At 38.3% G+C, this 26,929-nt stretch overlaps 1 protein-coding gene across 3 annotated transcripts in view; it reads left to right on the top strand.

Annotated features, from left to right (window-relative positions):
* The window catches only part of LOC135224588 (uncharacterized), a 368,063-nt gene that overhangs the window by 140,782 nt on the left and 200,352 nt on the right, over positions 1-26,929 (top strand). For all 3 annotated transcript variants that reach the window (XM_064263722.1, XM_064263723.1, XM_064263724.1), the window contains 4 exons: positions 2,227-2,307; positions 11,337-12,027; positions 12,259-12,402; positions 13,822-13,960. In XM_064263722.1, coding sequence (XP_064119792.1) covers positions 2,227-2,307; positions 11,337-12,027; positions 12,259-12,402; positions 13,822-13,960 — 1,055 coding nt within the window. The remainder of the gene's footprint in view (positions 1-2,226; positions 2,308-11,336; positions 12,028-12,258; positions 12,403-13,821; positions 13,961-26,929) is intronic.

Raw genomic sequence — 26,929 nt, forward strand, 5'->3', positions numbered from 1 at the left:
ATTCCTCTGATTCTGCATTGGCCAAGCCAAGAATAAAACTTTGGACCACCGGATTGGTAGCCAAGCACGAAATCCATGCGTCCAAGGAACTTCTGCCAGTGCAAAATCAGAGGAATTTATTTCTGGTGATTAATATTAATTTCTCAATGCTGTTCAGATCCCACAAGAAGCTGTAGGTCTCGTTGCTAAGTAACCAATTGGTTCCTAGCCACGTGAAAATATCTAATCATTCTGGCCAGCCCTAGGAGAGCTGTTAATCAGCTCATGGTCTGGTAAAACTAAGATATACTCAATTTTTTCCCTCTTTAACCCTTAATGGATGGCGTAAGATATGCAAATGCATATGGTGTAAGACACAAATTTTTAAAAAATTCTCCTAACTCCCACAAGGAGTTAAAAATAACTATTTAAAACTTTACAAGAAAATGATAAATTTTACATTATACGTGATTTTCCTAATAAATATATTTCTTTTATTTTATAAAATTATAATTATCAAAATAGATAAATAAAATTTAGTAACAAATTCTGAGCATATTTGTTATAAAATTGAATAACTTTTTTATATATATACATATTTTTTATAATATTTCTTTGCACTTTCTTTTGCAAAATTACATTTATAACTCACATACTATCATAAAAGATAATAACTAAACCCAACAGAAACCCTTTGGTATATTTATTAGCAAATTTACAAAAAGACATCTTCTGAGACAGAGAGGCACTACATCTTCCCTGGAAGTCAAGAACCCAACTAAATATCTCATGAACTCTCCAGTGGAGTTTAGCCAGTCTAAAAGTTGCCATTACTGAATTTATGGGCTATAGAAGTACTGGCACCTCTTTCTGATCTGATTCCCCCAAATTGGTGGTGCGTAATATTAATTCTCACTATGAGTGACAACGTCCACTACCCAAAACCTGTTATTGCTACTCATATGAGCATGTCTGTCCACTAATGGTTAAAAGGAAAACCTTTACTTCACTTGGCTTAGTGGATGTTTTCTTTGGCCTCACCAGCCCACCATCCTCATGCAGTTTGTTGATCAGCTAACTTTAGCATTAGGTCCAATTCATCCTTAATAACGAACATTTTTATGCCAAGCGCCTCAGTGGCGTGATCGGTATGGTCTTACCCTGCCACCTCGCTGGCAGCGAGTTCAACTCTCGGGAATTCCATTGAGGTGTGAGAGATATGTATTTCTGGCGATAGAAGTTAACTTTCGACGTGGTTCGGAAGTCACGTAAAGCCATTGGTCCCGTTACTGGATAACCACTGGTTCCATGTAACGTAAAAACACCATACAAACAAACAAACAATCTTTTCTCCATAACAAGTAAGGATATAGTAATATAAAAATGTATCAGTCCTATTCTACTTAACATCATTTGTAACATTAACTACAGTAATTGTTTACTATCATACGTTGGTAGAAATGCAAGTAAACCACTGTTGTTATTGGATTTGTTTGTTCTTAGCAAATCAGCTATTTCTGGCTGTGTGCATTTACACAACAAGTAATATGATATTCCTTTTTCAATATATTTCTTTAATAAAAGAGCAAAATAATTAACATTAAAAAGACTGATTAATAGTAAAAATCTTTTTATGAAATGTTCGGTGCTTCCAATGAACCCTTTTTGGGGATGTTTGTTTGTTCTTGGCTTGAAGCATGGTTTGCAAACTGGAACAAAATTTTTTTTTAACATAAGGTTCGTAACCCGATTTGTTCTTGAACAGGACTGTTCATGATCCGAGGTACCACTCTATATATTTATCCAAATTTCTGAATCGTGATAGCAATCAATAATGTTATTTTGCTCCATCATCAGCTGGGAACGAAACACCCACTGTTAACCAAGGACTGCCTATATTACATTTCTATAGCAAGGTAACCTTCGTATGAGTTGAGATAAACTATTAATTTCTAGTATGAAATTTATACTACTATAAGCTTAAGTGGAAATTTTAGGTGGTACAAAATTACAGTCAATGAAAAATAGTTTGCAGTTGTCATCATCACAGCTTACAGAGCAATGCTACATCAAGACACCTATCAATATCTTAATAGCATTCACACTTACCACTATAAATTTAGGAGTTAATGTAGATTCAGCTGAACTAAGGTATTCTTTTCTGTAGCTGTATTAGTTTTTCTGCCATTTCATATGAGGAGAAAGTGGACTGTACAGCTTTTCTATGGTGGTTTTCTTCTGTTACAGGTACTGGAGAACTAGGGTTCCTTCGAATCGAGAGTGTTGGCACTTTGGATCCTGCATCAGCTTCTCGGATGTTTGGTGAAGGTAATTTCTTTGTTTTATAAATTTTATATTTACATTATTAAGTTGATTTTCTCGATTAATAAAGCCAAAGCTCAGTTGGATAAAGTAAAAAATAACATTCTATGGAAGTAAAATGGCAACGCCGTGCCCTTCCCTTTGTCAATATTGCATAAGCATAAATATTTGATATACTGATAGAAATACCATCACACTTTAAAATTAAAACTTTATGCAAAAGGCAGTTAACTAGCATATTTTCCTGTATTTTGTAACAAAATATTTACTGTATACTATATGAATATGTACACTTCAAAGAGAAGTGAACACTTTTTTTTTTTCTCTCTCTTGTGCACAGCATGTAGTATGAGGGTTGCATTACTAGATGAAAATGAGTCACTTTTTTCATTTTGCACAGTCTTTAAAACATAATTTTTTTTTTCCAAAACCCTCTATAGCCCTAACCCCCACAGTCCAGGCTAATATTTGCTAATGCACACACCCATGACTGGCTAAACTTAAGGATGGACAATTCAAAAGAAAAACTAAAAAATCTCGTCAATGGAAAGAGGAAGACATATATTCACACGGTATAAGGAAAAAAATCCCAAAAATGTCAGTGCCTTCCATGGGAAGTTGTAAGTGAATATTTTCCACCCCTTGCGGGCCTCTTTTCCTTATGATGGTCGTACAAAATATGCTAATTTTACAAAGTTACGTATTAGTGTTCTTTCTCATTTTTGTATTTTTTGTCAAAATGAAATTACTACAGCTTAACAGTTATATATTAGGTAAGAAATATAACTGGGAACAAATTCCTAGCATATATATTGTAAAATATTTGACACATCCTTGGATGGAGGTTTGTGACTATATTCCTCCTTTTCACCTCGAACAAGACTGAGGACTTCTCCACTCACTCACACTCTTATAGGGTGATCTGAAGATCCAATACTGATATGTGGAACTAGGAAAATTTTTTACCGTAAAATTGGCTCAAACTGTATGGCGCCAAACCTTGATTGTATATACTATGTATATGATACCGTCCATTGCCCCGAACCTATATGTGATAGTATACTATAAACAATACCTGAGCTGTGCGTGTTATAACATGTCTTACAAAAGAAAAAACAAATTCTTTTGACTGGATGCCATCAACATTGTTTGCATCCACTTCACTCTTGGATAGTTTTAATTTACATGTCTAAGGGGAATACCATTGTGAAATAAGACTGGTATGTAATACTGTCAAACATCATCTCATTATTGACAAAAGCTGTCATAGGGAATATTTAAATTTCATGCACAGTTATACAGTATATCAATAATTCCAATACTTGGTTTGTGCAACTCTTGCATTTTCCTAAATCAGGTTGTTCATCTTAGGAGCATTTTATTATTTCTGATCCCCAGTCTGTTGAGGAGGAACTCAGTATTTTCATGATGATCAACATATACATTCAATTTCATAAGCCAGCAGAAATTACCTGTGCATTGTCATTTGCTCCTGGTCTTCTAACAAATGAAGCTTTCTTCACCATATCTCCGCAACCACAACAGAACAAGCACATCTACTAAAATGTGTTTGATTGGTCACTGGTAGGTCATTATATACAACTTTGGCATTGCATATAATGTGCCAGACTGAGTCAGAAATTTAGTCAATGCTGAAGTTTCTGAATGACTGGTGACATTGCACTTGGGTGTAAGTAGTTGTATATCTGTGAGATCTATAGATATTCTGCTGGTTGAGCCCAGATGCATTGCCACCTGGCATTCAGCAACCCCGTTATTGACTACAATTGTAATTCAATATGACACCTTATATACAATTCGGAAGTTTAATCTAGCATTATATCTTTCAGAATCATGAAATAATATGTAAGACCAAAGTGGAAAGCAAAGAGTTCATTCTCCCTCTCTTTTTTGATCAGTAACTAACTATAATATCCAAATCTACATAGGGTAATCTCTCACCCCCTGACTGGTGGAACCTCCCCCTGTAGTATAATATATATTTGTTCATACACAAAACAAATGTGGGTTTTAAGGCTTCTGGCATCTGTCACAAACAAGATGGGTGATGCCACCCACCCAAGGTTGATCTTGGGACACCTTAGTTGTTATTCTACAGCCTTTGAGTAAGAATGTCTTGTTCTTTCTCTCCTCCATAAAGCAAGTCCTTTCTTTGCCCATGTTTTTGTCCTCTGTTTTTGTGTACAGTTTTGTGTGTGTGAGTGTTGTGGGTACAGTGGGGCCTCGCTTAGTCACGGATCAGCAATCACGGATTCAGTTATTCACAGGTTTTTCCTCGGACCACTTCTCAATCTATATCACTGGTATGAATAGCAGCATCGAGGGCTTGTCTGTTATAGGCTAAGCCTTGTCCGGTTCTGGTAACCAGCAAATGCATGAACAGATTCACATTATGATATTAACTGACAATAAAGGTAATAAGACCATTCTCACCTTATATATTATTGGCATATCTTCATAATATTATAGCTTATTCATGGAATAATTCCACATCATTGACATCAACTTGTAGTTGAACGGCCAGTAGAAATGTAAACATTGAGTTACACATAACAGCACCTTTGCCATTCTTAACCTTTTAGAAATGTTAATAGTAGTAGTGTAATTACAGTAGTAATAACATTTAGGAAAACATTACTTTTCAATTCGAACTTCATTATTGTTTTGGTATAACGTAATCAACTTCTCTGAACACTGCAGTCATACAAACGATAATTGTCATAGATTCTCGTATTGTAGTTTGCAATCTGCTACGAAGCGTAAATGTAATAAAACCATTTTTACCTTATATATTATTGTCATATATTCATAATAAAACGCATATCTTATATATTATTGGCATATCTTCATAATAAAAAGTCTCTTCAAGGAATAATTTCTTGGGGAATGCATTTTTCAAAAGATAAAAATACACTTTACATGTTTACAGCATGCAATGATTACTTTATTTTGATGTGATTACATTAATTTTACAGTATGGTATTCTAAGCAGTACAGTAACTTTTTTTTTTTTATCATAAATGTATATTCATTCACGAAAAAAATATGTATGACAACCGTGACGTCACCAAACGTAGTCTCGTTGGTACATACTATTTTTACACAATGTGAGAGGTCACACCGTTCTACAAACTACCGATGTATTTTTACGTAAGTATCCTCTAAATTCTGTCATAAATCACTTTACCTACTTTTTTTGTGGAGCCCAAATACTACATATGTCCCCGAAAAATTAACGAAATCTCGAATTTTATCATAGAGCAAGATTCACTAATTACTGTTTTCTTCTTCTTTTCATGACTAAATGCATTTTTAGGATACACTCATTTACAAATTTTCAAATACTATGAATGTAAATAGCAAAATCTCTCTCTCTCTCTCTCATCACTTACAGAAAAAAACTATAATACTGATCTATTATTCTGTGATTTACGAAACTGCTTCAATACAACTTTTATAGTTGACTAAATGATTTTCACATTATAACAGTATACAAAAGAATATCTTATCACTATCCATGTTTCATTTCTTATCACCATAAAAATATTTAAAATAAAAATTTCATTGTGTTATTCTCCAGCTAAGCTAGTAACAGTATTCTCGTCCCAAGCTGCTCTCTCAAGCTATTCAATAGTTACTCTCATCCCAAGCTGTTCTCTCTCTCTCTCCCTTCTCTCTCTCTCCTCCTCTTCTTCTTCTCTCTCTCTCTCTCTCTCTCTCTCTCTCTCTCTCTCTCTCTCTCTCTCTCTCAATGAAATATGAATTACTGTATCATAATATCATAAACTATTATGTACAAAGTTAAAAATAATAATAATTCCATTAATAAATTAGTTTCTTTTAGCAACTAAATTGTTTTCCAAAATAATTCTTCGGTAATAAACGTGTATCAGCTGATTCTAAACGTAAACAAAAGACAAAACTAGATTTTTATTGCTGTATTTTGCTGTTTATACATTAATATTATAGTTGGGTGCTGTAATCATTACAGTAAATCATGTTTCTTTTATCGTAAATATGTTCATTCACGAAATAGATATACTATGTACTTTTAGTTTGGTGCAGCAGCCAAATCATGAAAATAGAGAGGAATTGTTAGGTAATTATACTTTTGTTTGCTGATCTGATGAAGGGGAAATTGAAGATAGGAAAGAATAACTTTGAAACTGTCTTGAATTTAGTTTAAGGTGATAGTTGAAGACATATTTGGTGCTTGAACTAAAGTAGGCAGTTATAAACATTGAAATAGTGGTCTTGGGTGAGTTAATTATTAAAGTAGGCAGTTTAATGCAATTTTTAGGGGGGGTACCAGGATAACACGGGTATTTACTTATCACGGGGGGTTCTGGGCCCTATCCCCCGCGATTAACAAGGCCCTACTGTATCATGGAATCCCAAAACCCTTCTACAAGCTCCAAATCTGGCTCCCGCAAGACTGAGGAAATGTCCAGGTGTAGGAGGTTATCTGTATCCAAGTTTCCTACCTTCCATGAGCACCATCCTCATTCAGCTTGCAGTAGGTGCAGAGCAAATGTATGTAGTGAAGTTAAACCGTGTTCAGAATATAGTTCTTGGTCTCCTGAGAAATGGAAGAGGTTCGCTGAGAAGAGTAGCATAAGAGGAAGTTGAAGGCGCATCTTTGGATTGTAACCCTTTTGCCTCATTGATGGTGCAAATTCCTCTTGATTCTGGTTCTTTGTTGGTTAGCTCTCTTCCAGTTGCTTTATCTTCAATTAGTGGTTGTTCCTTCTTCCTTTTCTCCCATTGATTCATCTTTGGAAGTTTTGGGAGTGGGTTCGGGTGATTGCATGTCTAATCTTGTCCCATCTTACCCGGCGAAGGAGGGAATTGCCATCTTTATCCTTTGTTCCAGTATTGGAAGCGTAGATATTGAGTGTTTGGGCATCATTAGGCTTCTCTGACATACCAACCTAATATGATCTTTTGTCCCATTGTCCCACTTCATGCCTTCCCGCATCCCAGTTCCAACCCTGATAGCTGTTCCAACCCCCCAGGTCTCCACAATATGGGATAATGTCTGTGACTTTCTAGTGTGACACAATGGTACCAACCATGCATCATTGTGGATCACTTCTTTTCCTGCCTACAGGGTTACCAACGGCCTCCTGACATGATTCGTCTAACCTAGTGGTGTCGCAACAGTGACCCTCCATGAGGTCACCATATGCTTTAGTGATGGAGAGACTTGACTCTGTCATTGAAGAGAAGTGCAGTCACGCTCTTATGAATTAAAGAAATGGCTCTCCATCATCATCACCTCTTGTCATTGTCTGCTTCTATACGATTGCCCGTCAAGTATTGGAGGATTAGGGACTTCATTTCTTATCTTAGAGCCAAGAAAAAAGGAACATTCCTAATTCTTCAAACCAGAACTCGCATCCCAGCATCAGACCACGGCCATTGCTCTAACACAAGACGTTCATTATTATAGGGCTTCAGTAGTCAAGGATAATCTTGCCTTCACCACTGTAGTCACTGAGACCTGATCGGTACATGGCCATTGCTCTCCCATGGACGTCGGGCAGCGTAGGAAGTTTGGTAAAGGGAAGGATCAGAACTCTTCCACCATTGCCCATGATTGTGTTTCTTCTATGACGGACCACATAGGGTGCGGCCCTTCGTAGATGATACCTCTCGTCCATCAGCTGCTAACCTGCAAGGGCTTCTCTTAAAAAGGAAGCTTAATGAAGGAATGCAAGGCTCCACCCAAGAAGTCTCAAGTACTAGATCCTCTGGCTAACTTCCGTTCAAGTGTAGCTCCTGTCAGCTCTAGGTCTCAGTCACCTAGAGGGGGCTTGTGGTTTCTCTTTGAAATTTCACAACTGAAGATGTCTGGGTAGGCGAGACCATGATTCTTCACCAGAACATTCAATCTTGATAGCCAGATGACGTTCTTGTTCAAGATCCAGCAGCAGAGACCACAGCCCTGTTACGTCATCCCAAGGCCATGGGATGATTCACGTCCATCATGTGAGAAAGGTTGCTTCTAGAGCGAGTGTTGGAGATCTTTCTCTGTCTTCCACTTCAGATGCTCATCCCACACAGGCGATTGAAGATTTAGAATTTGAATTTCTTTTTTTCTTTAGCTGAGGTAACTGATCTAATTCGTCAGTCCAAAAATCTTTCTAAGGGGGACTGAAACTCCTACAGGGGTATAAGCCTTTTGGCTCTAAAAAAAGGAATCAAAAACTTCTTTTGAGTTGCCCTGCTCCAGCCATGCAGACTCTGTCCTTCATCATGTGAACTTGCTGATTTCGGGTTGGGATAACTCTGCGGTTGAACAGGTTGTTAAAGTTTTTCCCAGCTCCTTTAGCTCATCTTATAAGATGTTATACCACTCCAGTGGTATCTCTACTAGGTAGACAGGTTAACCTGGATGTTGTTAGGGATTCACTTTGGATCGTGTAAGTTTGGAGTGCCCCTCCCTTACATTTCATGAAGCGGCTGCATTAGAGGCTATGGCCTCTTCTGTCTGCCAAACAGCTTCAAATTATGGTAGACAGCAGTGGCCAAAATTTAATCCTCAGTGAAAACAAGGGGCTGTTGATGATGCAGCTTATACGTATCAGATTGCTGCAGTCTGGTTTAAAGGCCATCTCATAAGTGACACCATCTGAGTGTCAATATGGTTTAAAGGTCATCTACTATCTGACACATCTGAGTGTCATATGTGGGCCAATAACCTGCTGACAAGAAGAGATGCAGCACTTTTTAAATAGCTCAGTTTCTTGATTTTGATTCATTATTGTCCTTAAAGAATGGTGATATTTTGCAGTCGCAGATGGAGAACTGATACTAATGAAGGATTGGTACAGCAAGCAGTAAGTAAATCTACAACTGCTTCACAGCCTAGTGTTAAAAAAGAAAAGTTCAGCAACATCCTCGCAAAAAGACTTTTTTGTTCTCTAATCCTAGACCTTCTTGCATGGGCAACTGATGCCATGCAGGAAGTTAGGGCCAACCTGGACCTTTAATGCCCTTGCGCATTCCAACTTGGTCAAGGAAGGGCTAAACAAGTTTTCAGGTTCATCACGTGTAACGATGACCCTCTTATCCTGGTTCTGAACCATGAATAATGGTTCCTGAACCAGATATGGTTGTTGGTGGACTCTCCAAAACTCATTCCACAATCCATATCTACTCAGACCACCTCACTTTTCCCAGGCAGATTTTCAGACTGACCAGGAGCTTGTCTGGAAAAGTGAATTTTTCAAGACTGACTGTGAAGACTGTTACACGATGCAGGCAGTCTTCTTGCCAAGTGCTCCAATCTAAGTAGGCAGTCATCCTTCAATAATTATGTCTTGTCTGCGAATTCCTCCTATACCTGAGGTTCACCAAGAGGGCTCTCATCTTCCACCTTCAAGAGGCATGGACAAATGCTAGGCTTAGTATTTAAACACAAAGGTCTAGTTTTACCTTCTAACCAAGATCTTAAGACTTCTTAAGTCTTTTGAGACTTCCAACGCAAAGAGGAGACTACTCCTTATATTGGAATTCAGACGTAGCTCTCAAGTGGTTAATAAGCACCTATATCAAGTCTCTCCATTGCACATCTCTCAGCGTAACTAGAAAACTTACTTGTAGCCTTAGCAAAGGCCAAACGAGTTCATGAGCTTCAGACTATAGACACACAAACAGATTCTGCTCAGGGAGACGTAAGCTTCAGACTACATACAGACAAGCAAGCAGATTCTGCTCAGGGAGACAGTCTGTGTTTTAACACTACATATTCCTGGCTGAGAAGGAAATAGGTTCCATGCTTTCATATGTAAGTAATTGACTGACAGCCTTGGCTCTGGGAGAGTGAGGAAAATGTATATTTTGAGTTTTAAGTTTTACCTAAGCAAGCCTTATAATCAGAGGGCCATCCATACCTTGGGTGTCCTGACAAGATCCTGTCTCGTCCTCTGTCTGAACGCATTGTCCTTCATCTCAAAAGAACTTTGCTGTGGAGACGCACTTTCAGATTCAGAACGATTTGCCTATCTGTTAGGGAAAGCGAAGATGCCAGAGTAGCCTCTTACCTCATTAGCTCTCAGGCTCAATATGTCACTCACTTCCATTTGGCAATGGGTCTACTGGAAGTGTAATAGTTATTCACTTCTAAATTTTTTCTTGAAGTTATAACCGTGTAAGAAAATTTTGTAGTACCCTGGGTCCATAATTAGTCATTCGCATGGCACGGAGGGAGGAAGCTGAGGTTATCTCCTATCTCTTGACCTTGTAATAAGATTCCAAATTTTTTAGGTGGTGGTGGTGGGGGGGGGGGGGGGGGGGGGGGGGGGGGGGGGGGGGGGGGGGGGGTGGGGGGGGCTACAATATACCTGTAGCACCCACCACTCTCAGTGGGTGGGTAGTTGTTTTATTTTAGTGTAGTTGACAAAGTTGTGTGCTTGTTATTTTTTGGTACTGCACCCAAGGCAAGGGCACATAATATTTTGCCAAACAATGGAATACGCCCTTGCAGAGCACTACTACAAGTTAAGATGGGCACCAAACAGGGGCAGTATTTTTTTGCAATGGCTCTTGTAACTGATAAGGACATGACAAGCATTGTTTTCCAGTACTAGCAACTTTTTTTTATTTCAAATTCATTACATATCATGTTTTGGAATGGAATGTGTCCATGTAGCCCGCTTCCTGTCTGTGTGGGATTCACTTATGTAATCTTGAAAAGTTATTTTATATAGTTTTCATAATGAAATTAAGATTCATATATACTTATCAAGTAATTATGGAATCGGAGCCCCTCCCCCCTAATGGACATAAGGGCAGAAACAGCATGAGGTTGTCTGCCAAGTCATTTATTTTATTATGAAAGTAACATTTTATAAATGTTGGCGTGCAAGAAAGGAAATACGTAGACATGTTCAAGATATACATATATGATCAGATGATCTCATGCTTATTAGTCAATTACATGACTAAGCAGAAAATAATATAGAAAGGTAGATTATTGTTTGATTAACTTTCAAATTTTTTCTTTTCAGATTTTAGGAATTCTTCACCTTCTGTTTCATCATCTCAGCTAGAGTCACCAGTAAAATTTACCGCAGCAGTAACAAAATCTACAGGGGATGTACTTTCATCATCAGGTTTTAAAGTAGCATCAGAGTCAGCACAAAGTAATGCTATGTCCTTAGCTACAGGACAACCTTCTTCCAGTTTAAGTACAACCACTACAGAAGGACGCTCCCAGATTACATCCCAGTCAGGGACATCTGAGTCAGGCAACTCAAATTTTCAAGGTGGAAAGTCTTTTCTTTTATGCAGTCTACAGGATAGTGCCTTAAAGAGTAAACAGGAATCCGGAGTAACTAGTAATACCTATACTGGTGTATCAGGCAAACCAGTGTCTTTGGAAATTCAGTCATCATTAGGTGGAATGACACCTCTTGCTGATCCACACCCTACTACGCAGACAGATTCTTCCAAAGGATTAGAATCTCATGACACAACTACAGATTTAGATCTTCCAAAGACAACTACTTCTGTATCCACACTTAATGCTGATAGTTCAGGTTTAAGAGGTGATTTGACATCAAAGTTAAACCCTAATGTGGTTACAGTTGAAGATGATGATCAAGTTGAAGACCGAAGTGTTAAAAGGAGCCCGCCTCCTGGTCTTGCAACTCTTCCCAAACATCCTCCAACTGTACCTATTCAAGAAGTTTTTGTAGAGTGAGTATTTTTTATAAACTGTTTTGAAGAAATATTGATTTGATTTTCATGAGGTTGGGAGAGGATAGTAAATTCACAAAGTTTTGTTCTGTAGTCTGAAGTCCCTTATGTGATACTTTTTGAAATTTATAAAATTTTAAGAACTCCATTTAGCCCTTTATTTTTCAGCAATTACACTATGAAAATCACTAACGGGAAATATTGTTCATTGTTGTGTTTTTATTTACACAGATATCAACCTGCAGATATATTCAGAACACTTACCACAAAGCTTGCACCTGAAGTTTTCAAGTGCATGTATCCAGGATGTGTCTATGCTGACGATGAACCTGATTCCTTCAAGAGTCATATCTCTTTGCATGGACGTGGTTACAGGTATAGAATTTCTCTTTCATGAGCTTTTTTATTACTTTATACTGTATTAGTTTGAGCCTAATTTTTCAGATTTCTGCATAATGACTTAGTCCATGTGTGTGCACAATTTTACTCTATATAACAAAACCAAAATATCCAGGTTGTGCATGGTTTCGAATATACTTTCTCGCAGTTTCAAAACTCATTATATACATCAAAGAAATGTCTCAAAACTGTAAAAATGTGTTCAAAACTTCAAGCTTCCCAGTTGCATTTTCCTTTTATCAATTGACTTGGGAATGAATCTATTAGCACATTAGCTGATTTATTGGTAGAATATAAGTTATATAGCAAAACAATTACTTTTGGTCAGCCTTTGTTCACTACATCCCCCAAGGCTCATTTGTATTAATTCCATGGAAAGAATTCCCAATTGCTCTAACTTACACTGTTTAAGATTGAGATGACCCTATTGTGCTATGTCCAGACCTCGTACAAAGCCTACACCATAAACCATTGTAAACAGAAAATATTAACAAACCATAATACATTTTTAACACCTGATCAGAGCAGGGTAATGGAGTTAACACCTGAGCAGAGTAATTTTATTGAGTAAGGCACACAGCATATTACAGCAAAAATGCTTTAACTAAAGTTAACAACAAACCTTAATACCAGGTACAGTGGGCCTTCCGTATTCTTGGGGGATGGATACTACACCTCTCTACAAATGCTTAAAACCCCTCTAAAAACACTTAAAACTGCCTATTTAGATAGCTCTAACACAAAAATCCCTGGATAAATGCTTATATTTGAGTATTTTAATAGTTTTATCTCAAAAAGTGCATCGAGTCATGAAAATACAGTAATTTGTGAATATTTCATTGTGAAAAACTCTGCGAATAGGCAAATTTTCTGCAATTAATGTGTATACTGTTTCATATAAAAAAACTTGAATTGTGAGTCAACTGCATAGTTACATGTATATTATTTTTAAACCAACTTATTAGTTGAGCCAAATATATGTTAGTGAATTGTACAAAAAGCACTCACCAACAAAAATTCCTGAACTCAAAATAGTACAAATCTCACAAGAAAACAAGAAGGATGGATTTACAAAAGAACTCTTTTGTTAATTACCCTCCTAGAGGATGGCAAAACCATCTAGGAGTTGGAAAATATGAATAACACCTAAAAACCTAAAACTTGATGCATTGACCATTGTTGTTAAAATCAAACTATGAAAGAAAGATGAAGGTAAAAATTTACTTTTCTGTATTTATTGTAATTAAGCTCAAGATTTTTTAGGATTGATTTGAAAATCAGGTTTCAAGTTACTGATGAACCTGTACAGTAATAATAGAGATGTATTTATGATCTTATGTGAAGAGATGCTGTTTTTTACATCTGTCTGTCTTAACTGGTACTTTTCATTTGCAGATGCTGCTACTGTCTGATGCTGATGAGTGACCCTGATAGTCTCATAGATCATGTTCTAACAGAGCATAGTAATTGCGAGTACCAGTGTAAATACTGTCTATATCGTGCTTATACCAAAATCTACATGGGTGTCCACTTGGTATGGCTCTTATGTTTTTGCTAGTTATTTTATATTGATTATTTGCTTTGTTTTTTCTAGCTGCCTGAAATGTTTACATATGCATAATTTTCATTGAATCATATTGCTGTTAGTTTTAACAGATATGAAAAATTTTATTGACTTGAGAAAGTATGAACATTAACCCTCTTACACCGGAGCGGTAAATAAAAAATTGTCTCCCGTATGCCGGAGGGGTTTTGGAGTGAGCGCGGAAGTGGAAAAAATATTTTTTTCAAAAAATCACAGCGCGCTTAGTTTTCAAGATTAAGAGTTCATTTTTGGCTCCTTTTTTTGTCATTGCCTGAAGTTTAGTATGCAACCATCAGAAATGAAAAAAAATATCATTATCATATATAAATAATGCGATATATGATAGCGCAAAAACAAAATTTCATATATAATTGTATTCAAATCGCGCTGTGCGCAAAACGGTTAAAGGTAACAAGTTACTTTTTTTTCGTTGTAATTTACACTAAATTGCGATCATTTTGGTATATAACACATTGTAAAACGATAAAAGCAACACAAAATATTATCACAAAATGATGCATGAATTCGTAATGCGCGACGTAAAAAAATATATAAATTCACCATAAATCAAAATATTGTTATAGAGACTTGCAATTTGTTTCAAGATGAAGTTAAATGATGGAATATTACGATACTGTAAGAGTTTTAGCTTACAAATGCAGTTTTCGACCATTTCGGACGAGTTAAAGTTGACCAAATGTCGAATTTTTGTTTAAAATTTTTTTTATATAAGTGAAGATAAATGATTGAATATTACTAGACTGTTATGTAATTTGCTTACCCAAAAAATACCAATATGTATAATATATATAATATATATATATATATATATATACAGGCTGTCTCCCCGGGTTATGACGGGGGTTTCCTCGTTCTTTCTAATAGAAGACGCGTCGTAACCCGAAAATCGTTGTGTAAGCCAGAACAACGTTCTTGAAAATATGTCCACAGGGAAAATTTCACTACTAATTTGCAATCTTTCTTAGGGCCGTATCTCTAAAATTATCACTAATTTACTTTTTTTCATGTGCAACACTGTGTATTCACAAATTACTGTATATTTTCATTAAAATACAAGAGAGAGAGAGAGAGAGAGAGAGAGAGAGAGAGAGAGAGAGAGGAGAGAGAGAGAGAGAGAGAGAGAGAAAATAACTCCTTACGGTTTCAATAGATTGAAATGAATGTCTGTAGGCAACTTTTTCCCCCCTCCCATAAATACATATATTTCTCCAGAGAAGAGAGAAAGAGAGGACTGTGCAATTATGTTTGTCTGTCTATCATTTCTTTTCCTGAGAGCAAGAGAGATAAAAGGAAGAAATAGAAACACCAAATGTATGACAAGTATCTTGTGGAGAGAGAGAGAGAGAGAGTTCTCCTTACAGTATTTAAAAGAGAGAAATGGAATGATTATTGTATTTAAAATACTCAGATATGAATTTTGTACTTATAGTATTATTATTGGAAAATATTAATGATAAACTTATTACATACACATCCATGAAAATGATCTCATATCAGTAAGAGAGAGAGAGAGAGAGAGAGAGAAGAGAGAGAGAGAGAAGAGAGAGAGAGAGACATAAAACCATTAAATTCGTTGACCATTGTATGGCATTGTTAGCTCGAGTGTCACTCGAGTTGAGGTGGGAAATTGATACAGAAAAAGACAAAGGGAAGAATTTTCTTTTGAAATTAGTTATCATATTATTACTACTTACTATTATTATTATTATTATTATTTGAAAATAATAAACACAAGTGCATCTACCATAAAATTCTCTCATCTCAGTAATAAAGAGGAATTATCCTTACAAGTGAAATGGAAAGGTCATCATTTCTTTAAAATACGCCATTATGAATTTTATAATTAAAGTTTTATTATTATTATTATTATTATTAAATAACTGAAATATCAATAAACATTTTACATACTAGTACCATAAAAATTCTTTCATCTCGGTAAAAAGAGAGAGAGAGAGTGTTTATCTCTCTGTTCTCTCAAAAAAATACTTATAACGCTTCCAGCGAAAGAGAGGGAGGGGAGGGTTACCACTATGACCCATAATTACTTGTGTGGCAAGAGAGAGAGAGAGAGAGAGAGAGTTAACCTTAATTAAAAGTGGCATGGATAAATTAGTATGTATTTTATTTCTTTATTTTTTAAAATACTATCACATATGAATTTTGTAATTACAGTTATTATTATTATTATTATTATTATTATTATTATTGAAAGTATTAAAAAAAAAACAAATAGTACAAGTACATAAAAAAATCTCGAGTCCTCAGTAAATGATAGAGAGAGAAGAGAGAGAGAGGGGGGGGGGTGGGGAAATGTCAGGACCATGTGATTGCAACACTGCAGCTCTTCCCCAGATTTTCCCCCTCATGGCTGTCACAGAACTTGATATATCTGACAGTTTTAGTACCTGAATCTCCAGAAAAGGTTACTGGGAAGTTACTTGAAGAAGGACTGGGATTTCCTTCATTCTTCCATAATTTTTTAAATATAAGCTAAAATCTACTAATTCACTATGGTATTTTCTTTAATGAATTGATATTATTGCTGATAAATTAATATTATATTTGAAAGTAGTAAATCATTTATTTATCATACTAAAAAACATACATCTTTGTAGTATAGAGAGAGAGAAGAATATAGTTGAATTCTTAGTGAGCGAGAGGAATTATTTAGTTGGAAAATTATTTTCGTTGGAAAATGAGAAAGAAGAGAGGAGATAGGAACTGTGGCTAAACTAAATAAATAAATTCTTTTATCTTATAGTATGTGTTTTTTAAAAGCGTTGTAAACTCGGAGTGTCGGAAGCGTCAGCGTCGTAACCTCGGAACAAGCGTCGTAACCCAGGCGGATTTTTTCAATGAATATTTAAGAAAAAGCTTCGTAACCTCGGAACGTCGTAAGCCGGACCCGTCGTAACCCGGGTACCGCCTGTAATATATATATATATATATATATATATATATATATATATAGTATGTATATATATATATATATATATATATATATATTTTAAATATATAAAATATATATACAGTAATACCTCGAGATACGAAAGGCTCAACTTACGAAAAATCCAAGTTACGAAAGCCAGTGCGAAAAATTTTACTGCTCTACATACGAAAAATTTTCAAGATACGAAAGGTTTCTGAAAGTCCGAGATTCGCCCGATAACAATTTTGAAACTCGCGCCGCACGCCGCCATCTTAGTGCTAGTAGACTCGCCACCAACCTCCTGCTCTCCCATTGGTTCCTGACGCTAGCCAACCCATGAGATCCTTCTCTCTTATTGGACAGCATCCCTCCCATCATGCATCTTCTATACGTACGCGCTGGCGTCCCTTAGCTCGGCCACTCCGCACCCGAAACTTTACCGTACGCAATCGGCATTCGTTCGCTCCAACGATTTCATTTAGTAACGTAAATTCGTTAGTGATTTCGTTGCAGTACATATTATCGTGTTGTGCGAAGACTGTATATTGTTTAACTTTACATAAATTAATGTAGTCATGGGTCCCAAGAAAGTTGAAATTCACGGTAAGAAGCGCATGCTCTCTTTGGAGACAAAGATAGAGATCATAAAGAAGTACGAAGCTGGTATGCGATTGAGTGTGATCGCAAAGGAAGACGGCCGTAATCCGTCGACAATAGGCACCATCCTTAAACAGAAGGATGCCATCAAAGCAACTACACCGTCGTAGGGCATCACTATTTTGTCCAGCAAGAGGAGCCATGTGCACGACGAGATGGAACGGCTGCTCCTCATCTGGATAAAAGACAAAAGAAATCGTGGCGATACAGTAACGGAGACAGCATCGCTCACAAGGCCAGTGCTATGTTCGGCGATTTGATTGCGCAGGCGGAAGACGAGGGAGGGGAAGGGACTTACAACGCCAACCCCAGAGTTCAAGGCTTCGCATGGCTGGTTCGAGAAATTTCGTAAACGGACTGGCATCCATTCGGTGGTGTGTCATGGGGAGGCTGCCAGCTCGGACACGAAAGCAGCCAAAGCCTTTAAAAAGACTTTCGACGAGATGATGACCAAGGAAGGCTACAGTTCTCAGCAAGTCTTCAACTGTGATGAGACGCCTTTTTTGGAAAAAAATGCCTCGTCGGACATACATCACGGAGGAAGAGAAGAAGCTACCCTGGCATAAGCCTATGAAAGACAGGCTTACGCTCGCATTTTGTTCGAACGCCAGTGGGGATTGCAAGGGCAAGCCCCTACTGGTGTATCACTCAGAGACTCCTCGAGCCTTCAAGGCCCACAAAGTGTTGAAGGAGAAGCTTCCAGTGATGTGGAGGGCTAATGCAAAAGCCTGGGTAACGAGGCTTTTGTTCACGGAGTGGGTAAATCTGTGTTTCGGCCCGACTGTGAAGAGTTTTTTTTTTGGAAAGAAGAAGCGCCTCCCCCTGAAATGTCTGCTGGTTGTTTTGGACAATGCCCCGCCCCTCCCCACCCTCCTGGCCTCGAGGAAGATATCCTAGCTGAGTATTCCTTCGTTAAGATTCTTTTTCTTCCGCCCAACACCACCCCTCTCCTCCAGCCCATGGACCAGCAAGTGATAGCGAACTTTAAGAAGCTGTACACGAAACATCTTTTCAAGAGATGTTTCGATATCACTGATACCACAAACCTCACCTTGCGTCAATTTTAGAAGGAGCATTTCGACATCGTCATTTGCATCCGACTCATTGACCTAGCTTGGCAGGAGGTTTCGAGGCGAACCTTGAATTCCTCGTGGAGGAAACTCTGGCCTGATGCCGTATCCGCCAGACTTCGAGGGAATTCGACGTGGGCGAAGCTGGTACTGCAGAGTCAGAAACAGTTGATGATCCTGGGAGAAACTGTTTTGGAACCAAGATCTTGATGAGATCGTTGGCACTCGGCAATTCCATGGGGCTGGTCGTCGACGAGGACGACATCAACGACCTTCTTCGAGGAGCACCAAGAGGAGCTTACGACGGATGACCTGAAGGAGTTGGAGGCCATGCAACTTAACGTCGTTCAAGAGGAGTTCTCTAGCAGCGGCGAGGAAGAGGAGGAGGAGCCTATGACAACGGCAGAAATTAAGGATATTCTAGGCGCTTTACATAAAGTGCAATTGTTTATCGAAAAAAGACACCCCGAAAAGGCTCACACAGGTCGAATGCTTGCGCAGTTCGATGATGTTTGCTTGAGTCGTTTCAGGAACATTGTGAAAAGTAGGCAGAAGCAATCTTCCTTGGATCGTTATTTTTTAAAGGGGCCTTCAGCATTAGCAGGAGTAAGCAAAAAGGAAGAACCAAGTGATAAAAACAGAAAGTTGAAAGCAAAAAGGAAGAACCAAGTGATGAAAAACAGACGTTGAAAGCAGTGATGAAGTTGAAATTCTGTAAAAAAAAAAAAAAAAAAAAAGCCTACGCAAAAGTAAAAAAAGTTACAAATAAAAAAAAAAAATTTTTTTTATTTTTTTTGCGTAATTTCTAGATTTTTGTAAGTTAAGTGTTACAGTTTTGTTAAGGTGTTTCGTAAATTTTAGTTTTATGTTTCCTTAAATTTTGTGTGTGTTTTCGTAAAGTTAAGTGTAACGTACGTACGTACGTTATCTGCGTTTGTCCTCTCCTCCTCTGCTGCCACTATCGGAGATAGCCTCACTCGAAAGGTAAGCTTCCACATTTTACGTTACAGTAATAATATTTCTTGTACTAATATACACTATATTTACAGGTTTTTGATTTAATATTCTTAATTTAGGTATTGAATGGTCCAAATTGTTGTAGTATTTCATTGTTTATTGGTCAATTTAGCTTATTATGAAATTTAATGGGTGTTTTTGGAGGGCTTGGAACGGATTAAGCATTTTACATGTAAAAATGTTTGTTCCAAGATACGAAAAACTCATTATACGAAGGCCGCCTCGGAAAGGATTAATTTCGTATCTCGAGGTACCACTGTATTACATTTTTCGATTCTGGTACCAATACATAAATAAAAGGAATGCAGGTGACACTTCTCTTTTTGCATATAATGAAATGTCTTATTATTATTTTATCATGCACAGATACGGATATATAAAAAATCGTATTAAATATAAAAATAAATATAAAATAAATGCAGAATACTCACTCGTAATCCTGACTCTTCGTTCTATTCTTGTTTTCTCCCTCCTCCATTGAAGAGTCTTGCATTTTTTTCCCACTCGACATACGAGCTACAGGTGGAGGAGGGAGACGCGCGCCCTTACTGCTGATGGACCCGGCGGCCCCGTGCGCCCTCCGCTGTCAGTTTAGGGGGCGCGCTCCAATATGTGACCTTAGTGTGGTACTTACAGTCACAGTCCCCTATCCTGCAAAGAGCAACTTTGCAGAGACGACAGAAGAACCGGGTGTCTCTCCTTCTGCCATTCATATGGCACACCCGGCACCGTTTCTGCCTTCGCCCTTCTTAGGCCTCCAGTATGTGATCCCCTGGCTGCAGCCGACACACAGGGTCCACTACCCGACGAGAAGCGGTGATGGCAGGGCCGGCACCAAGAGGGGCGTCGTCAGCAGGGGCGGCGGCAGCAGGGGCATCGTCAGCAGGGGCGGCGGCAGGTCGACCGAAGTTGGCCCTCCTATCTGCCCTTTCCGCTAGGGGCAGATCTGCAGCTCGGGGCAGGGGGTCAGTCATGGAAGGCCACTCATCGGGATCCAAGTTGATGAGGGCATTCCCGCTTCCTCTAGGAACTGTAAGTGGGTCAACCTCGAAAGATTGTCACCGCGGTACTCACAGTACAGTATGTAGGCATTTTGGAGGGCCAACTGAAGGATGTATTTGAGGAGCTTCTGGGTCCACCTTCTGGTTCTCCTGGCGAAGGGATAATACTGGATGAGCCTATCAAAGAGATCAACTCCTCCCATGTGCCTGTTGTAGTGCCCAATGACGGTAGGCCGCTCGATACGAAACTCCTCAAACACAACTCGGCCCTGTCGACGTGTCTTCTTGGGTGGGTTCATGACTCGTCGTAATCATGGGGACGAGTCAGACACCCTTCCGCCGCCACTCTGTCTCTCCTCTTGCCAGGTGTTGTGGATGACTAGCGAACCTCTTGAGGACATTCGGGGCCCCACGCACCAACCGAAGTGTACCACTGACGTGCACACCAGCTTCATACAGTTCCTGGGCCAGGGATACCGAGTTATAATAATTATCCATAAACGGGTGATATCCCTGGTTACGGAAACGTCCCACAAGACTGAATACAGTGTCACGCAGCGTGGAGAAGACCCCGGAATACACTGAAAAGTCCACGACGTATCCAGTGTTGGCCTCGGTAATAAGAAAAAATTTCACACCATATTTCTTCGGCTTCTTGGGGTTATACACTTTTATACTAAGACGTCCTTTGTAAGGCATCATCCCCTCATCCAAAGAAAGGTTCTTTCCAGGAATCACGAGATTTCTACACCGATCACGAATATAATCCAACACTGGGCGCACTAAAATGAGGCGATCACTGTTATTCCGGGGTATGGCCCTTCGGTTGAAGGCATTGAAATACCTGTCCAACGCCAGGAAATTATCACGGGACATAACGCCAGGCACATTGGGCATACATAAAAAATAATTCCTCCTCTAATATTGCCTGACGTCGGAAGCAGGTGTCATACCAAAATAAATGTGGAGCCCCAAAAAATGCGCCATGTCAATGAGGTTGCAACCCCGCCAGTAATAAGACAAGGTCGTCCTTAGTTCATACCGGCAGTACCGAGCGTAGTCCACCGTCTCGTGTACCAGGTATTCCAGCAATTCCCGCGTAAGGAACAGCTGGATGAACCCCAAAACAGTCAGGGGTACTTGTACTGTGAGCCCAGGGGTTGCCGTGAAGGTGTGCATGTTAGGAGGGGTGAGGTCCTCCGTCCACCCCTCGTCACTCTCCGACGACCGACCTTCACCTTGGCTGGCGTGACGAGCCGACCTTCTACGTGCCCGTGCGTGCGCACGGGTGCGGGCACGATATTGCACACTACCCTCCCCCGTTGGATCATCACCCTCACTTAGGCCTTCGCTTTCAGTATCGTCCTCCGCGATGAAACTAGACCCCATATCCCCATCCTCCCCCTCCTCAGATTCCCCCTCATAAGCACTGAAGCCACTGAATTCGAGAACACTTTCGGGATGTGAGCCTTGAACGGACATTGGGGGCATATATTCGTCCTCACTGTCATCGGGACTGATGTCCTCATCACTCGATGACCATCCGCCATGAAAATGAGGACTTGCGACATGTTCCCGATCAAGCTCCGAAAGATATTCGTCGATGTCCCTTGGTTGGAGGCCTCCCAAATGCCTACGAATGCCCCTAAGGACGCCCACATGCTTCTTAGGGGTAACCAAAGGCATACGATGTGTTCCTGAAGCACTTACATCCACACGTGGCCGCACAGAACGGCCTTGAGGTGCGGGGTCATGCTGGGTGCTTGGCCCCTCGCCAGCATCCAAGTCCAAAACTCTCCTAACACGATCCCTTCCGACGGGTAAAACACGCCTTTCGCGGTTCACACGTCGTTGAGACATCTCTACGAATGTCCTGTAGCAACACAAATGTTCAAAGTCTCGCACAAGTCCAGAAAAACACGCTTCCGACAAAAGATCGCTCTCGGACGATGAGCCGCTGATGCTGACTGGAGCGAGAAGAAGGGATTTCGCGCATACGCACTTGGGTCACGCTTCAAAACAAAACAAGGCCTTGATCCGTGAACTCCCAGCATCCCCCAAGGCGTGTGATTCAAAAGTTTTAGGCTGGTAGGCCTATAAGTATTTTTCCGCGAATTTAAAAAAAAACTTTTGTAAGTCGACGTAAAATACGTCCAGTCGGCACACGGGAGACAAAAAATGTTGACGTAAAATACGTCCAGTCGGCGTAAGAGGGTTAAAAATGTACAACCTGATTGTGCAAGGAACTGATATATCATGGAAATTGAGTTAAAAATTATTGATTAGATAACATAGACATGTGATTGGATTTTTTTTTAAAGGAAAGTAAAGTACTTAATGTGAACATGGAATGCAAAACAACTAGTTTTAAAAATTTTGATGATAGAAATCTGTTAGAAGCTATTCAGTGTAATAACTAGGGATGTGCCCAAGTATTGGTTTTGGACTCAGTGGTATCAGCTAGTTTTTGTGGTATTGGTATCGGTGAATTTCTGGCCAATACTTTTGCCATTAGTATAGGAATTTAAAATCCTTCTAGGGGTTCCTAAAATTTATATATTAACAAAGCTCACCAAACAAAAGATTAAACCCTCTATTACCAGGACCTTTCATAAACTTAATGAATGAGTCTGTTAACTGGTTTCTAGCCAATATATACAGGCAGTACGCGGTTAACGGCGCAATCGCTTAGCGGTAAATCGGTTTTACGGCTGTCGTAAAAAATATTCATAAAAAAAAACAAGGCATTTTAAGGTATTTTTATGCACAATTTACGGATAACAGAGCCGCTAGCGCCATTATGTCTAACAAGTACATACATTTGTAGAAATACTGTCCAGATCATAAAGGTTATGCAAATGATATTAACAAATTTAATGGAGAGTTATTACATAGGTATGAGGGTAAAATATTATGCCTCTGATGCTGTTTTGTGCCGAAAATATTGAGTTACACATGTGCAAATTTAGCTATGAATATGTCTATTTATAAATGTTCATGCTTTTATGTTTAAAATGTGTATGAAAATGTATTACGTATAGGGTAATTTTATTTCTGCACAGAAATATGATACAAAGGCAGTTTTTGAAACTGCCCTTCACATTATCAAAGAGGATGTTTTTTCATGCTCTTTCTTGTGAGCCGCCGCATGCCACTCTTCCGAAAATATTGAGTTAAAAAAAGTGCAAATTTGGTGATTGATGTGTCGATTTATAAATGTTCATGCTTTTATATTTAAAATTGTATGAAAATGTATTACGTATAGGGTATCTTTATTTCTGTGCAGAAATATGATAAAAAGGCAGCTTTTGAAACTGCCCTTCACATTATCAAATATGATGTTTTTTCATGTTTGTTCTTGTAAGCCGCTGCCTGCTGCTCTTCTGAAAATATTGAGTTAAAAAGAGTGCAAATATAGTGATCGATGTGTCGATTTTATAAATGTTCATGCTTTTATGTTTAAAATGTATGTATATGAAAATGTAATATGCATAGGTATTTTTATTTCTGCACATGAATATGATACAAATTAGGGCAGCTTTTGTAACTACCCTCCATGTTGTCATAGGATGTTTTTTCATGTTCTTTCTTGTTCGCCTCCGTTCCGAAAAATGCATGGTGTTATTTTATTAAGTATGCATCTTTTCCATAAATCCTTTAAAAAGTTATACATTACTTCACTGTATCCAATAATAATGTATGTATTCTCATATTATTGTATTATAAAATACTACGGCAAATGTAAGCCAGTAATTCACGGAGTGGTCAATGTTTTGGTTTGAAATCAGCTGATGGCAAATATGAGTGTGTTTTGCCACATTTAACGCAATTCTGTGCAAATTTGCTTGCTTCAATTTAGCATAAACAAATATCTACATACTTGACTTATATGATACAAGTTTATTTTCCCTTATACGACATGTTTTTAGGTGGAAACATGAATTGAATATGTCTCGTTGTGATTGTGAACTATATTTTATCCGTTAACAGATTACGTTGGCGGCATGTTTATCGAGTAAAAAAATTACGTGATTCCGTTCGCAATTTTCCTTTATGTCATCGTAATACAAACTTTGTTATTTCTTTTATATCGGCGTGAAACCAACTGTAAAATGTATTCTTTCAAGCACAATAGTTTTGATTAAAATGATTTCATCTTAATTTTATCTACGGTAGTGTTTGATGGCATATTACTGGAGTTTTATCCTTGTTGCCGATGCATGATAATAGTCATTAGCAGCTTGAACAGTTTTCTCAGCTTCAGTTATAACTATGATTAAATTTAGCAGTATATTTCCCGATTGATCTTTGATCTATAGCGAATAAAGTTATTGCATTAAGATATCTCGGTTCTATTCTACATAACGTCATTTATGACAACTACGGCAATAGTGCATGAAAAAACATCCCCTGACAACGTGGAGCGTAGTTACAAAGGCTGCCTTAATTTGTATCTTATGTACAAAAATTAAAATACCTTTACATAATATATTTTCATACACATTTTAAACATAAAAGCATAAATATTTAAAAAATTGACACATCGATCACTGAATTTGCACTCTTTTTAACTCTGTATTTTCGGAAGTGGCGGACAGCGGCATACAAGAATGAACATGAAAAAACATTGTAGTCGATAACTTGAAGGGCAGTTTCAAAAGCTGCCTTTTTATATTTCTATACAGAAATAAAAATACCCTATTCGTAATACATTTTCATACACATTTTAAACATAAAAGCATAAACATTTATAAAATCGACACATTGATCGCTAATTTGCACTTTTTTAAAATTATATTTTCGGAAGAGCGGCAGGCGGCAGCTCACAAGAAAGAACATGAAATAAACATCGTATTTGATAACGTGAAGGGCAGTTTCAAAAGCTGCCTTTGTATCATATATCTGTGCAGAAATAAAAATACCTTACACGTAATACATTTTCATAAACTTTTTAAACAGAAGCATGAACATTTATAAATCGACACATCCATGGCTAAATTTGCACTTATGTAACTCAATATTTTCGACTTAGAACAGCGTCAGAGGCATATATTTTACCCAAATACCTACATAATAACCCTCCATAAAATTTGTTAATACAATTTGCATAACCTTTATGGTCTGAACGGCATTTCTACAAATGTATGAACTCGTTAGACAACGGCGCTAGCAGCCCTGTTAACTGAAAATTGTGACGTAAAAGTACCTTTAAAATGCCGTATTTTTTTAAGGAATATTTTTGACGACAGGTGTAAAACCGATTCGTCGTTGAGCGATTGCGCTGTTAACCGCGGGCCGCCTGTACAATAAAAATGATCTCATCTTAGTAAGAGAGAAATTGCATAAAAACCATTAAAAACGTTGACAATTTTATGGCACTGTTCCCCTCCCCTGTCACATACTTGACATATTTGACAGCCTCCCAAGCTTGAGCTTCTCTGAAGTTGAGAGAAGGTAGGGAAATGGATACAGAGAAAGAGAAGGGAAGAATTTTCATTTGAAATTACAGTTATATTATTATTATATTATTATTATTATTTGTTCAGATATGAAACAAACCTTCAGTCTTAACATTTCCTAGTGCCAAGCTGGAAACCGGTAAAATTAAAATTACACTTGTGAGATCCAGGGACTATTGGCATCTATACCAGGTCACGGGGCATGTATACCCAGAATGCCCACGGCTACCTGTGACCCACCAGTTATTTTCCTACCACCTTTAAGATAAGACGTGTTACTGTCTATCTGATTTAAAGCCGGTTTTTCAGTTTGCCCGTTCTTTATCCATTTCATTTTTCATTTCTTATTACCTTTTCTTACTCCGAGTGTGCTCAGTGTGAGGAAGAGTGTATAAGTGGTATGATGGAGAATTTTGCCTCAACATCGGGATCGTCTACCGTTTCGAAGAGGAAACAAAGGAAATGCCCAGGAGTCAGTGGCTTTCCATGTTCTAGGTTCCTAACTTCGGTGTCGACGGATCCTCATCCAACATGTAGTAGGTGCAGGGAAAACGTATGTACGATTACTAATCCATGTTCTGTTTGTCGCGGTTGGTCGGTGGAACAGTGGAAGAAGTTCTATGGGAAAAGCCAATACAAAAGGAAGGTGGTGACGCCATCTTTGGATGACCAAACCTCACCGGCTTCTTTTGTATCGGCAATAAACCAGGCTGCTCCATATGTTTCTCCACCTGCTTTTGATTTGTCTCATACCCCTTCGGTTT

The sequence above is a fragment of the Macrobrachium nipponense genome, chromosome 12 (genome assembly GCF_015104395.2).
Source record: "Macrobrachium nipponense isolate FS-2020 chromosome 12, ASM1510439v2, whole genome shotgun sequence".
NCBI classification, from domain to species: Eukaryota; Metazoa; Arthropoda; class Malacostraca; order Decapoda; family Palaemonidae; genus Macrobrachium; species Macrobrachium nipponense.